This window comes from Neolamprologus multifasciatus, chromosome 14, assembly GCF_963576455.1.
Source record: "Neolamprologus multifasciatus chromosome 14, fNeoMul1.2, whole genome shotgun sequence".
Taxonomy (NCBI): domain Eukaryota; kingdom Metazoa; phylum Chordata; class Actinopteri; order Cichliformes; family Cichlidae; genus Neolamprologus; species Neolamprologus multifasciatus.
Genome location: NC_140452.1, coordinates 6,265,803 through 6,282,225, shown reverse-complemented (window position 1 = coordinate 6,282,225; position 16,423 = coordinate 6,265,803). Strand labels below are relative to the sequence as shown.

The following is a 16,423-nucleotide window of genomic DNA, read 5'->3' as shown; positions in this document are numbered from 1 at the left end:
TGCCCGGTTTTGGCAGTAATGTGATTGTTGCAATTTCCAATGATTCTGGTAATTTATTATTTTCTAAAGCTTCTTTAATCATATTTGTAAGTGGTGTCAATAATTTATTAGAGAAAGCCTTATAATAATCAACTGGGAATCCATCTGGTCCAGGGGTCTTATTATTTTGTAAACACTTGAGGGCTCGAAGAACCTCCATCTCAGATATATCTGCATCAAGCAGTTCTTTGTCCTCATTATATAATTTAGGAAGGGTTATTCCATCTATAAATCTTTTTGCAGCAGTACTGTCGACCCCTTGCTCAGATTTATACAAATCTTCATAGAACCGTTTAAACTCTGCATTTGTGAGTGCTGATTCATCAAGAAGTTTATCATCTTCCGTTAATATTGTCCGTATAAATTTATCAGATGTTTCTTTCTTAATTTGCCAGGCCAGTAGTTTACTTGTTTTGTTTCCAAATTCGTAGTAGTGATATCTAGTTCTGGCCATGGCTGCTTCTGCTCTGCCGGTGCATAAATTATCATATTGCAACCTTGTTTTTGTTAATATATTGAGGTATTCTTCCTTTTTGGTAGCAATATATTCCTGCTCCAAGTTTTTAATGTCAATCTCCAATTTAGTTATCTTCTCTCTAACCTTTTTAACCTTATTGGCACCGTATGACATAACCATACCTCTCATATAGGCTTTGAGAGCTTCCCAAATATTGGCATGTGAAGAGGAATTTGAATTGGCATCTAGGAATATTTCAATATTAGTGTTCATATATGAAATAAAATCATAGTTTCCTAGCATATAATTTTTAAACCTCCACCTGTGGGTTGCACTTTGCGACATATTGGTAGCCCAGGAGAGTTTAATGGGATTATGGTCTGAAAAAGTAGTTGCTAAGTAGGAGCAATCTATCACTGTTGCCGTCACATTTTGTGGTACAAGAAACATATCAATTCTAGAGTGTGTATTATGTACTGGTGAAAGTCCTTCTGGCCTGGATGAAGGTTTCGCCACACATCAATTATGCCTATATCCTTCATACCTTGGTTCAGTGCTGTTGCTGCCTTGGATAGTGAAGCTGTTTTGGGTGAGGACCGATCCAAAGAAGGATTTAGGACCAAATTAAAGTCTCCACCCACAATATACTGGCCCTCAATTGTAGCCACTTTCATTATTAAGTTGTTAAAGAATAAAGGGTCGTCGTAGTTGGGCCCATATATATTTACCAAAGTTATCTTATTTCTATTTATTTCACAATCTACAAGTAAGAATCTGCCATTTTTGTCCTTTTCAACTGAGTTTAGTTGAAAGTTCAGGTGTTTATTAATAAGCAGGGTAACGCCTCTCGCTTTGGAAGTATATGACGAGTAAAAAATATTGCCCACCCAATCTCTTCGTAGTTTTAAATGTTCAGCGTCTGTAAGGTGACTCTCCTGAATAAAAGCGACATCTACACTCTGCCTCTTTAAGTATGTCAGCATTTTTTTCCTCTTAATAGGTGAATTAATCCAGGGCCGTGCAGAGAGGTTTAAAGGGGCGGGTGCTCAAAGTTAAAAAGGGGCACATTGAACCAGGCTGAATAACAACAACACACATTCATCAAGAATCTAATATGGGCAACAAGGCAAAGCAAACGTAGCCGATGTTTTACCTGATGGGTACAATGTTGCTGTAGAGGGGTTGCTGTGGATAGTGCTGGAGGGCTGTGTTGATCTGAGACTGTAGACAGTAAAAAGTCCATAGGAGAGATGGTAGCTGATTAAACAAGTATCATGAGATAATAACAAAATGCAAAGATTGGTGACAGCGCTTGGAACCATAAGGCAACAAAAAACTGTGAGAAATAATTTAGGCTCTGCCTGTGAATCACTCTTTGCTTCTCTTCTTCCTTCCATCCCATCATTTCATATATCACTCTCCACTTGCTGTCTATCTGAGAACAAGGCACAACTTGCTATTGCAATAAACTATAATTTAATTATCCACACCGAACAACTCTTGCACTTAATGATGACAGAAAAATGTTATATCACTGCCTTTAGTAGCCTCACACAGCTCCTACTGTTTCCTCCTCATGTCCTTACCAGGCATGTCTGGACATTGTTATATCATGAGTAATATTTTTTTTTAAATCCATCTAAATAAAACACACACATGCACGCACACACAGTGACATTTTAGACCTTCTTCAGAATACTGTATATACTATGGGCATCATGGTGCTGATCCAGAATCCTTACATTATTATTTATTACTAGAGCTACAATAATAAAGCAATGAGGAGGGGGAAGTAATAAATATGAAATAATGTATTTATGATGATTCCATTTGTTTCACTATCCACTCTGTGCAGGGGCAAAGCTTATTACATTTTTAAACTGTAAAGATACAATAATTTTACTGCTGTAAAAACCAAATTTTGTCTTATTTAAAATATAAATCTAATATAATCTGCTTCTTAATGTATGTTCTTTAAAATACAGCGTATGTTTTTTAATATATTATAATTATAATAATGCATAATTATGTGGACATGCATATTAGATCGTTTTTTAGTGAAATATAATCCCTCCAGAAAGGCAGGAAAAGCCCGGAAACTTACTTTAAAACTAAATATGTTCCCTAAAACGGTGACAGAGCTACAGACCCATGACAGCCTTACACAGGTAGCCAGCAGCTATGACCAGCACTACTTGTGCAGTTAATAAAAGGACAGGTAATGTTTGTCACGCTGTTGCACACGCAGCACGCTCGTTTGTTTCAACTTACCAACGTGTACATAATAAGCTAATACTCCTGTGTGCTATAGACTACAGTGTACGCTGTACACCTACTTACTGGTTTTGTCGCATCAGTCTGTGTCTCTGAGTTAATTTGTGTTTCTCCTACAGCTCCGGACCGCAAAAAATGCGGCGCTCATTGGTTAAATGTGATCATGTGACTGATGCAAGCCAGATCCTTTTATTTAGCAAAACTGTGATTAATAGTTAAATATTATTGTTGAGGGGCCCAGACAGGACTCCGCACGCACACATACATTAAAAAAAATAAATACTTTTTTTTTTTTTTTTAAAGTTGCCTCAACAAAAGGGCACTTTGGGCACCCATCAGGAAAGGGGCGGGTGCTCAAGCCCCTCTAGCCCCCCCCTCTGCACGTGCCTGCACCATGTTCTGTGTTGATGCCAGTATTTATATTTCCAACCTCACAATTATTCTTTATCTGCACTGTTATCGTTGTAGAAGTTGTCCACGTAGGAGTGAGATGGAGGACGACAATAGCCTTCACCGCCGTGATCAACAACAGCACCTAGAGATAAAGGCTGCTGTGTGAGTATCACTTTTGGCTGCTTTATGTGTCATTATGATTATTTGTACAATACCCAGTCATAACAATAGATTCTTACAATATGAAAGGCTTTCATTTTGAATGTCATCCATGTTCAGTTCCTTTCAATTCAATCTGTTCTTTGGGGTCATGGACTTGTGGGGTCAAGGGTCACTTTTGAAAGCATTAGCTTTCATCTATGCAATTACACACTTGTTTGTGCGACAGGGAAGAACAGCTCTGGCCTCAGGCTTTCACTTCATTGGAAGCCAAGGATAGAAAAAAAACTATTTCTCTATAGGATAAAAAAATGTTGACAGATAAGGAAAAAGTGTTTGGATGAACTCGGAGAAAAGTCAATGAAACAGGAATACACGGAAATGGAGAGACTGAAAAAGCAAAGGGAGAAGAAAAAGGAGGAGTGAAGGAAGAAGAAAAGGTAGTGGCTTGGAGCTAGAAGATGTGGTTTAATTCGATTTGTTCCATTTGCCTCAGCTGTCTCTCTGCTCCACTGGAGGTGAATGTGTTTCTCCATCGGGTAATTGATCCACACTCCATCCTGGAGTCTGCTGCTGAGGTGACTACTGGGATGAAAGTGAGCGGAAAGTGAAAGATGGGGAGAAAGCTGTCTGTAGATTGGAAACATAGGCAGGGAGAGGACAAGGAAAAAGGAAAACATAGACAAAGTTAAGCAAGAAACTGAGGAGAAAGATGTTTGAGAATGGCCAAGAAGGAGAAGTTGTCTTGGAAATTCAAAGAGCTAAATAAGAAGACGAGTTAAAGAAAGAGAGACAGAAATCTGGTGTGATGCACTCGTTTACTTAATATCTTGCATCTTGGCAATATTCCTTCAGTTTTATGAAGAAACAGAACTGGAAGTGAACTATTTCACTTCCAGTTCTGTGTTAACTGTGTTTGTGCTTTTTTGTTTGTTTGATTTTTTGGTGAGCATTCAAATTTAAGTTAACCTTTATTCATAATGATAGCAAATCTTTTTTAAAAAAAAAACAAGAAACCTGTTTTGGCTCAGTCTTACAACTATGCCAGACAGACAGTATATATACTCACACATATGCTGCAAATTCATTATTGCATGCTATCATACAAGAACAAGCCCAGCAGTACTGCAGATGCGCTTAAAGCTCTGCACCAAAGCTGTTAAATTTGATAAAAATTAAGTGATCGGAGAATAAAGAATGAGCTGTGTTACGTTTCTTTAATGGGTAATTGTTAGACTTACTTCTTTACGCCTTCTTAGGTATTTCTATGCTCACCAACCACTTTGTTAAGTAAACTGAATTATTGCCAATCACGTGATACCAACAAAGGTATTTAGAGGTTGTCTTGACTTCCTGAAGTACAAACCATGTATCAGAAAAGGTAATAATGCGATTTGATTTGATTCAGAAAATTTTAAACTACTTAATTTATCTCAGGTTTATGGTCAGACAAAGAGAAAATAGTGAGCATCTGTTGATGTTAGAGGAGAATAGACAGACTGTGTTGATCTTACAGCAATGCTACAGTGACAAATAAGTACTTTTTACAAGCAAGGTATCAGAAGAGCATTTGTGAATGCACAGCATATCCAACCTTGAAGCAGATGGGCAGCAGAAGACCACACCGGGTGACACTCCTGTCGGCTAAGAACAGGAAGCTGTGGCTACAATTCACACTAGCTCACAAAAATTGGACAATAGAAGACTGGAAAAACGTTCTCTGGACTGACTCTTTTTGCTGCATCACTGAGATAGTAGAGTCATAATTTATGTAACACATGAAAGAAAAAATTCAGGTGGGTAGTCCTGGTGTAATAGTGTGGGATATGACATTAAGTTTACTGTACTCAAATTGCCTCCACAGTCACCAGATCTCAATCCAGTAGAGGACTTTTTGGATGTGGTAGAATGGGAGATACAAACCATGGATGTAAAGCTGACAAATTTGTAGCAACTGAACACTATCATGTCAGTATGGACCAAAATGAGGGATGTTTCCAGCTCCTTTGTGAATCTATGCCATGAAAGAGTCAATAAATTAAAGACAGATTGGTGTCCAACTCTGCACTAGCCATATATCCAATGAAGTGTCCAATGAATGTTGTCTTTTTTTTTTACATTATTTTTCTTATTTTTTAAAGTGAGTAAGAAAAAACAACACTTGCTTGCCTTTGGTTATGGCAGCACAACATTGTGTATTTTATGCTCAGCAGCTATCACTCCAACAATCGTTCATCAAACATCCTTGAAGCAAATACTTAACATGGCTTCTAAAAAGTTTCAGCAAATCCATTTCCTTTCACTGGGAACTCCAGAATTTAACACCCAAAAAATGCAAGATGTCTCAATAAATACATTTTGCTGATTTATGTCACCAGGATCCAGCGTGCCTGGCGTGCCAGTATGTCCCGTAGAGAGAGCTGGCAAGCACAAGACGAGAACCGAACCAATGATCATTGGAGAGAGACGGTGCCTTCAGAGAGCCTCCAGGAACCTGTGATGACCACCAATATTTCACCGGTGAGACTGCGAAAACAAATTCAGACAGCCATATGGTGTGACATGAGAATGAGCCAAGTGCTCAGAGATGTCTTGAGTGAGTGATCAGCTCATCTGTTGTTACAGTAGAGAATGAATAACAAATGGGGGGAGAGGATGCACGGATGGGTGGACTAACAAAGACGAGAGTAAAAAAGAGGGAGCGAGGGAGGGATGTTTACCTCTAGTGTCATTTGGGGGACTGCAGGGGTGTAGGTGGATGGGATGCCAGCTGGCACTGTGCCCAGATCTGTAATTAGCCGTTAATTAGGTAAATTTTCAAAGCTGGTTGATTGATTAATGAAGTGCCTATGCCCTTGTCCTCCCCCATCTTGCCCCCACACTCCCCCCCAATCTCCTCAGGGAATGTGGGGGAGCATTAAACAATGCTCACAGGGCATGGCATCCAAACAAAAGCCAGAGAAAAAAAAATAACTGCATAAACAGCAGCTAATAAACAGCGAGAAGACAAGGAGAAAAGAACAAAGACAGTCAGAAGCAGATGCAGAGATGAAAAAAAAAAGATGCCTTTAGATCGCCTCAACTTCTAAGTGACACATGCGGACGCAGAGGCTCGCGCATTAGTCTGCTGCGCCGATTCCACAGTCTGTGTCGGCTCTCACCGTTTAGTAATCACACTGAGCCACACACACACACACAAGCTACCCGCACACTCCTGCCCACGTTCTTTGCAGAGACTCAGCACAGGGAAAAAAATGATGTCATGTCTCCGTACTCACTAGTGTGTGTGGGTTGCATTTGTTTCCCACTCTCTTTTTAAGCAGTGTTAGAGGAAGCAAGAATCCCTTAGCAAACAGATGGGCTAGTATCCTGGTGAGACTCAGTGAGTGTGTGCATGTGCTTCGTTTATTAGGTTGTTTGTTCTGGTTGAAAGAGTTTGTTGTTCATTAAACAGCAGCAAAGTGTCTCGCTAATTAGAAACTTGCTGTAACTTAAAAACCAGGATGACAAAGAATCCCCTCTTTTCTTGAAAAATCACGTATGTTACTCTTCACTATTGCAATATATTTAATAAATAATTTTTTTTTTTATTTGCAAATTTTATGTTAAAATATGCTGGACTCATGAAAACAATGGACTGTAATATCCTACTTACACTTTAGTCCTATATTATAATGAATAGTTATACAATTAGAGGAGATGTTGAATTGAGTTAAATACTTTTACCTTAATTCTGGCTGTTAATAGTATTTCACATCGACTGAACAATTGAAATACTTGTAATATCACCAAGCAGCCCACACCTGTGCACGCTGGGGCTGCTGGTGTAATGTTGTTAAGTGACGCTTACTCAGTCTTTTCCTCCGCTACTTCAAATTGAATGGTGTAAAGTTCACCAAAAAAAATCTTTTGAGATTAAACACTCACTTTTGCTGAGAGTGTTTACTGTGAGTCACTCACTCCCCAATCTGCCTTACCTTTTTCAGTTTGAAGCTCTATTTTGGTGGAGTAATGCTGGACGAGCTGTGCTGAACCTTTGCCCTCTGTACCGCCTCGCCTTGGCTCCTCTTGCACCTCCGCCCACAGCACACTACACTCTTAACTCCATTTTTTTCTTCCCCTCTCTGTCTTGTCACCACTCTCTCTGCATCTTTTTCTCTCTTGCTTCGTCTGTCCTCATTCAGACTGTATCACTCTGCTGTGGCTCTTGTGGTCGCTGAAGGACAAACACTCATCAGCATAAGGCCAGGGTGCCATACTATGTGTGTGTTTGTGCATGTATGTTTGTGTGGTTCTTCATGTTGGCTCATGTGGGCTTGAAGGACCTTGCGGCTGGCCTGTAGGGGAGGGGGAGGTTCAAACGTACTTCAATATCATAGTTCCATGAAATATGCATAAACACGCACACATAGCACACACTGCAGCGCTGTGGTTTTTCCTTCTTTACTTCTTCCAACATTGGAAAACCTTCTAGATTCAAGCTCACCTTCCCAGTACCTCCCAGACCTCAGCTGTCATTGCATCAGTGTCAAGCTAATGTTGCAGTTGTCGACCTCCTTGAAACAAGATGTTACATCTCAAGGGGTTTATCCAGATACAACAAATTTCAAATACTTGTACTACAGTTGAATATTTCCATTTTATGTTTCTTTTTTTTTAACTTCTGATTGGCACACGGGCTCACAACTGACTGGTTGCTACACACAGCTCATGCTTCATGTAATGATGACTTCACCTCCACTTAGCCCATGCACTTGTATTAATTAAAACATGGACATTTGAGAATCAGTAAATGAACCTTTCCTGCCAAGGATATTGACCACACGAATTGCCAGGTTCAGAACAACAAACATTTTTTGTTGTTGAGCTGGCCTGAGTGTACTCCATATTAAATATGCAGTTATCAATCGTCATTTAACTTCCAGAAACAGTACTTAAAACACTGGTGTTCACCACACCAAAGTACTTAACATGCTGAAGGCAAAACCATACTAATACAAGTCATGTTTCTACCAGCCTTCGGGCTAAACTAACATTCTGTATGTAGACATATCTGGGCAAATTTGAGAGCTTACCTGGGAATTGATTAGCTTCACTTTTGAATGCTGATGAGGTCGTGTGGAGCAGTGAAAGCAGAGATGCTAATTCAGTGATATATAACAGAACATTATCTGCAAGCTGGAAACAAATTATGTCTCTGTGCTCCTGCTTTATTTGACCATAATTGTAGACTAGTATTAGGTACCTTGCACAGTTTGTTCTGCATTTCAAATATGCTTTCAAAAGTTTATGTGTACATTTACATTTGAGCATCTATATGAGCTGACTTGATTGCACGAGTAGATCCCCATGATTCACAGCAGAGTGTGGCCCCCTGGGATGGTTTGTTGAGGTTCGTTCACTCGCACAAACCGAAGATCAAAGCCAAAGTGTTGAGATGAGAATGGAGATAAAACGCTTCAGCTCGGTTGCTGTCATTGCAGAGAAAAAGATACAGCTGGTGGGCTGTCTGATGAAATGATTTAAGTGATGTATAGTTAAGAGGCGAATAGGACTGTGAGGAGAAGGATGCAAAAGAATAAAAAGCACAGAGCTGACTGTATTAAAAAAAGATAAATTGCATAACATCCTCTATGCTTAGCTGCATTCAGCTTGTGCGTCCATGGCTGCTTGTCTGCTAACTGTGTTTGTGGACATTGATCTCCTCCTGGCTCTGTGACATGTTTGCACTTTTCCCCTTCCTTTTGTTCAGCCCAGGTGGAGGGAAAGTGTCACTGTAAGCATTTCTGTAGCCTGCGTGGGAGATCACTCTCTCATCTCTCACCGCCAAGAATCCAAAGCAAAGTGACGTCTTCATCTGTGCCTCCACCTCTACCCTACTTAATCCCTTTTCACTCTATGTCAAGGGATGACATAGAGTGAGGGTGGCTCACTCTATGTCATCCCTTGCTTTCCCTCCCACTGCCTTTCCACGCACAGTTACACATTCACATTCACAAATGCACCCCATGCCCTCCCCCTGCCGTGCATACACACACTCGCGCGCACACACATCCCTTGGCGTTTCTCCTGACAAATTCTAACAAATGTTTTATTGGTGTCAGTTGGTGTCTCATTTGAATTGAATTTATACACCTCTGCTCCACAGTTGACATCGATCGGGCTTAACTCATTTAATAGCCATGACATTTGCCTATTAGCTTATTTACTGTCAAAACAGGCCCAGGCTCAGCTGGCTTCCTGAGAGACACTAACTCTTGCATTTGTATCCGTTAGGGAAGAAAATGTGATTGCTTGTGCAAAATATAAACTCAAGAAGAATGTTCAGCCCTGAAACACACACAGAGATGGACTAAAATGAACGTGCTTCATCTACAGTTAGGTGCATAATTTGTTGAGAGTTTTGTAGTTTGCGTCTGTACACCACCACAGTGCTTTTTAAATCAAGCAGTCTGCATGTGATTGAAGTGCTGACTTTCCTTTTTAATTACAGCCATATTTATACATCATGCTCCGTTTTCCGAGGTTCAAAAGTAATCGGACAAGCTAACATAATTTTAAATGCAAGAAATGTTTTTAGTTCTTGAATAAAAATGATTTGTAGTCAATGTTTGCCTAAAGTCTAGAAACTATGCATACATATAAACAGTGTTGGGGAGTAACGGAATACATGTACCGCCGTTACGTATTTAAAATACAAAATATGAGTAACTGTATTCCGTTACAGTTACCGTTTAAAAAGGTGGTATTTAGAATACAGTTACTTTGTTGAAATAAATGGATTACACGGCGGTACTTCCCTGTTTCATATTGTGGCGGGTCAGGACTGTTTGGGTTTTGTTTGACAGCTACGTTCTGTTGCTTCAGGTGGCAGCGTTACGGTTGCCATGGTTACAGGGTGACGCTCTCTCTCTGCGTGTTTCCTGGGTGAGAGAGGCTTTTTTGTTGTTGTTGTGCTAAGCTAATAGGCAGAATGCTACAGGTATAGCTCTAAAGAATGTAGCATCATAGGCAGTGTAGTCCGTGCTGCAGGGAGAATGGACTGCCATACACGTTATGTGTCTGTGAGCGAGGGAGGGACAAAAAGGAAAAGTACGAGCTGTCATCGAGCAAAAACGGGAGCTGGAAGCATGTAAATATAATAATAACCACTGCAGCCAAGAAGAGAGCCTGACGAGCCCAGTTGTAAGTAAGCTATTAAGACTCGACTGTTACACCGTGTTCGTGTTTTCTTCCAAAAACAATAAGTTCCGTTGGAGCAGCCTTTCAACGCCTCTCTCTGTCTCTGCTAGCAAAGTTGACCCAGACAACAAAGTAAAGCTAGTTTTCGGCTACGAGCCCGACACAGAACCCACCGTATTAGCCAGAGGTCCCTTTACTACGGTTCAGAGCCGCGGACCTTCAGTAACAGTAATAAATCACAGCAATAGTACATTCACGTAGTTGTAAACGGCATGATGATATATTAAGTAATCCAAAGTATTCAGAATACGTTACTCTCATTGAGTAACATAACGGAATACGTTACAGAATACATTTTGGGGCATGTATTCTGTAATGGAATACATTTTAAAAGTAACCTTCCCAACACTGCATATAAACAATGTGGGTTGCACAGCATGCACAAGACTAAGCTTATAAGTGAGGCTGTGAAATAGCCACTGCTTTTGTGAATGCCCAGCGGGAAGCTATCTTAAAAATTCATCTTGGCTATGTGACAGGGAGATAAAATGAGGAGAAGAGAAGGCTAATTTCTCCAAAGGCAGAAAGAGAATGATGGATGACTGAAAATCTGAAAGGATTAGGAGTTAGAAGGTAGATAAGATGCGGCAGATTTTGGAGTGATTATGATGATAATAACTGTGCCTTTTGAAGCCTTTATGACTCTACATTTGCGTGGGTATGAGATCAAGTGTATGCACGGGCACAGGTATGTCAGTCAAAGTGTCTGATTCCTTCTTTGTCACTGTTTCTATGTCTTCATACGAGGTGGATGTTAACTCTTGCATCCGTGGACCTGGAAAAGTACTCGTAATTACACGCTCACATCAGCTTGTGTACACACATATAAACACAGCAACAGTCTTCAGTGGCACATTAAAGCCCTTCCAAAACAAATCAGTGAAAGCTGTTACACAAATGAGGAAAAAGATGACAAATGAACAAGAGACAGACAGCAAAATGGATGTCGATCCAGAAGTAGGAGAAAAACGCAAAGTATCGTGAGGGAAAGGGGAGTGCTCACTGTGTGAGCACATGGTCTTGAATCGCTTGATTGGATATTTAAAGCAGGCTGTGTGCAGCAGTTAGATGAGAGCAATGGTTTACAGCTGGTGTATAGCGATTTGATTAGATGCTGTAGCTCACTGCAAACGCCCCACAAGCTTCTAATTGGTTATTTATCTAGAAAACATGGCATTTAGCTGACATTACTTAAACTAAACAAGCATATAGTGACATGTGTGCTCACATGTAGTCACGTACAAACAGAGATGTGGCACACACATGCACACACTCACATATATATACTATAGCACAACATAAATCTGCTGAAAGCATCTCCAAACCATCTGCAGCAGTAATAACAATCTGGTACCTAAGGCTATATGCTTCTCTTTGCACTCACACCTTTTCTCAGATTGCTCTCCCCCCACCCCCCTCTATTGCAGGTCCCATTTTTTTCCCCATCATGCATTCATTCTCTCTCTTTCACTTTGTTTTCTCACTCTTGCTTACGCTCTTTCTCTTAAGCATGATGTTTTGTCCCCCTCTTTTTCCCCCACTCTTTAGCCTATCACATACGCTGATAGGCTCAGTTCTCAAGGCCAATGAGTCCTCCGTAACGAGATCCCCTGAGGAGAGAAGAGTAGTGTAAAGAGCAGCGGGGACAGCGAATGGGAGGGGAAGAGCTGGGGTTTGATCTCCTTTCTGACCTGCACAAATAGTGCAGCCTCTGACTCAACCTCTCACTACCACTTCTCTTTCTCTCAGTCTCCCTTAAACCCACCATTTACGTGTTCCACTCCCCTCTGTTCAGGAGCCATCTATCATTACTGTCCATTGACCCGATCAGATGCATTATAATCTTCTTCTGACAGAACTCCTGCTGTGTTTGCAATACACTGCACAGCGAGAAAGGTTGAGGAGAAGTGCAGACAGTTGTCCTTACAGAGAAGAGGGAGTCTGGGGTAAAAATCAAATGGGTGCATATCTAAAAGCGAGACAAAACGTTCTTAGGAAAAAAGGAGCTTTTACAAACACTTATCCACCCATGTTCTGGAGTTTGTCACAAAACTGATTCTTTAAAGATTGATTTTCTGCTTTCGATAATAATCTCTCACCTGTTATTTGAGTTCACTACAGATTACCCACAGTCCTTATTTCATCGACCAAGAAAGTCAAGCAGAAAGGAAGGATGTGCCAGTCAGTGACTGTTAAACTAGAGTTACCTCCCTGATATCATAAAGTCCGGGCTGTGGCAGCTAGCTGCTGTTTGCCTCATTAGTATGTGCACTAACAGAGTTGCAAGCTGCTCATCCTTCCTCCGACAGCGTTTTAGCAGTTTAAGCGGGAGTTCAATAAAAGGGACTCTTAATGAAATGCTCTCTGGCCATTTAAGGAGACGTGGTCTCTGGCAATTTTGTAGTGGTTATCTTTACACAATCTGTGTACTTTCATTGACTTTTGGTGTATTTGTCAAGGCGCACCTTTCAAAAGAAGTGTACAAATGAGCGGCAACCAGCATAGTCTTGTGTCGGCACGGCATGATGGATATGTTGTAATCATAGAACATATCCATCATGCTCCCTGCTTTATACCTAAACACAATTGGTTTAGGTATAAATGTAAAATGTGTAATTTTATTTCTGTATTGCTAGAGTTAAACTTAATTTTTTGAAGAACTCCTCAAAAGCTTCTCATTCTCGACTTTCTTGCTTCGGGGCTCAGTTGATTCTGTGTCAGTGTTTTTGAGACAAGATAACATACTGAAAAATGTGAGATCTATGGTAGCTTCTACACAGTTAACATTGACACTTGTGACAACACACGAATAATATCATAAAAATGTGGCTAGGTGTGTGAAGCTCGCTCAGGTACGCTCAGGCGATGTCCTCTGTGTGGGTTTCTGACAGCTCAGTCTGCCCTTTCTCGTGTTTTTTGATGCATACATTATGCACCAATAGTTTTCACTGCATCACAAATAAATAAATAAATAAAGCAGCACATTAAAGAAGTCAAAGATCTAAGATTCCTCTGGATCAAACACATTTTTTCTTATGCAGACGATGTGTACAAGTTGATGAATATAAAGTGCTTTAATGTTGTCGGGCTGTAAGCATGCTATTGTTAGGTCAGAAATCTTCTCAGCAAAGAGACTCTGCTTTGAAGTTTTGCATTTGTCTATAATAGTTTATTAAATCTTTGAAGCTTCTGTGAAGACGCTTGTGTTGCATATGCATTCATACTAACTGTACTGAATAGAGCTGTGTGTATGTGTGGACCGGATCCATACGTACATGTGTATCTGCACGTCTTTAATGTGCACTCACATACAGAGCACCTGTCTAGTTTCCCCTGTAGCAGTTTAAACACGGGCCAAATGTGTCCTCACAGTCTTCTAGCGTCACCATGGTAACAGTGAACTTGCTCAGAATGTCCTTATTTACTTATGCAAATGACTTCCTGCAGCCCCCCAGCCTGTCAATCAAGATCGCAAGCATATTGAAAAAAAATATAGTTAGAAAGGTGAGAACTTTCAGTCTTTGCTACAAACTTATGTAACCCTCACTTAGCTCCAGTTTGTATAAATCAGTGCCTCCATATTTTTTTGTCTTCTAATGCTGTGGTAAATCTCATATTACCTAACGGACCCTTTGTTGGGTTTCAAGTTGAAGCTTGTCTCTCATTTATCCATTTGCATTTATCCTTTAATCCATCCTGTTCTTTGTTGTGTTTCCTAATGCTGCTTCTTAATGCTACTTAATTGTTAACTGTCTGTGCCAGTTTCATGCTGATTCATCTGCATTATGTAATTTGTTTGCAAGATACAAATAGTGGGAATGTTTTGTGAAATTAAAATTGTCTGTCCCGAGCCAGACTAGCTCGCTTATATACTTTTTCCAATACTTTGCACAAGCTACCAAATATCTTTCCGCTCTCGTTCCCTTTTTTGTCTGTCCTTAGCTTTCGCCCTCGTTGAGGTTTTGCTTGTTTATTCTCTCCTTCTTGTGACTTCTTCCAGCTGCTTCGTCTTTTGCTTTTATTTTTCTATCTGCATTTTGCTCACTAACCCACTATCCTTTGAAATAAGAGAAAGGAGAGTCATTCTGATTCTTTAAATGGTGGCAATTACTTCTTTTATATATGATCCTCTGAAATAATCATATTTCTTGAGCATTTCTTTAACAATATTTATTTGTTAAAATGATTTTTTTTAAATGCTGTATTATGGTCAAGGCAATACTAGTATAAGCTACTTAAAATCTGACATGAGATGATTTCCAAGTCAGGTGACAGACTGCCCTTTTTGGTTTGGGAATGAAGCGCTGCCCCAAATGAAGCAATTAAACAATGTCTTGGTGCCAGGTGAGGCAGACAGCTGAGGTGGTTAAGCCCGATATCTGAAACGGTCAACTAATTTTAGAATTGGGCAGAATTGCCAGATCACTTAATGTCCAGCTGAGTGGGATCACTGCATGTGATTTATCACCTCAGTCGTCAACAACCAGACGCTCAGATTATGAGATGGATTTGTGGTATGTCTGAAATGTTAATTGTCCGACTGTCAGCTTGAGCAGTTCAGCAGTCCGATTTTCTGCTTTCAAAAGATCTCCTATTACGCTGGTCAACAATTTTTCAGACGTTATCTGCTTGAGAGGTAGAGAGGTGAGCTATTTTTTTAAAAGATTTTGAGGTGCTCAAATATGACAGTTAAAATAGACGATTGGCTACCATTTCCAAGATATCAAAGTTTTTATTTTAACACCTGTGTTTGTTAAATAGTTGAGTTTTAATTCTGAATTGTTAACTTTTTTCATTTGTTTATGGTCAATTCATATGATAATATTTAATCTTTCTTCGTTGTGTAACAGTTTAAAAGAGATATATAGATACACGGAGAGATAAGAGTTAATATGAAACACATATACATCACATTTAATGGAAAGCACAGCAGGGCTATTTCAGTTCACAAAAAAAACTGGACTGAAATTATTTAGAGCCCCAGCAAGCCCAACCAGGGAGGTCAAGATGTTGTGTCAAGGTGGCATGTTGTGACTTGTGATTTATGTCTGTGGATATCTCCACAAGCAAACTTATTTTATTTGATAAGGTAGCGCACCAGAACAGGAAATGCAAAGGTTATCTGCCTTTTGGTGGTGCAAGTCACGTTATTTTAACAGCATAGTGTGAAAGAAAATGACAAATATTACTTGTGAGACATATACTTATTTTTTTTTTTTTTTTTTTTTTTTTTTTTTTTTTTTACATTTTAATTCCAAAACATTTTATTATTTAACCATGTGCTGCCAAGATAGTGAAAAAACGTTTCATAATATAAACTCCATAAGCTATTAAGTTAGTGGCCGTCATTCTCATTCCCATTATTCAACAGGTTTTCAGCAGTAGAATCGCTACAGATACACAGTATTTTATTTCAAGTGCCTGGTACACTTTTCTTGTAAATAACAAACACTCCAGTTATCTTCAGTGTTTTTAATCAAAACTATTCTGTAATTCCACAAAATCTAACAAAACATTTTCATTTCTTTATCTGAGCATGGATTTGATTTGTTTGTTTGAAAAAAAAAAACACACCTGAAGATCATGAACGTGTTCAAATTTGTTCAGAAAACCTTTCTCTGCAGCACTTTAAGTGGTCTAAAACTCCACAAGGCACCTTTAAAATATGATTGCTGCATTATGAACATTGAGTGGTTGCTCCAGCTGTTCTTTACCACCCCTGATCCCAATTGATAAAATGGGTTTCGTTAAGACCAGTCGACATATACTTATTTAACATTTTGACAGTACAGTGCCATTAAAAATTGTTTTCCCTCTCCATGATATCTTTGTTTTTTCGCACACATACGGTTTTTAAGT

At 39.6% G+C, this 16,423-nt stretch overlaps 1 protein-coding gene across 2 annotated transcripts in view; it reads left to right on the top strand.

Annotated features, from left to right (window-relative positions):
- schip1 (schwannomin interacting protein 1) overlaps positions 1-16,423 on the top strand; it is a 275,998-nt gene that overhangs the window by 18,411 nt on the left and 241,164 nt on the right. For both annotated transcript variants that reach the window (XM_085184870.1, XM_085184869.1), the window contains exons 4-5: positions 3,239-3,325; positions 5,701-5,842. In XM_085184870.1, the coding sequence (XP_085040996.1) occupies positions 3,239-3,325; positions 5,701-5,842 (229 nt within the window). The remainder of the gene's footprint in view (positions 1-3,238; positions 3,326-5,700; positions 5,843-16,423) is intronic.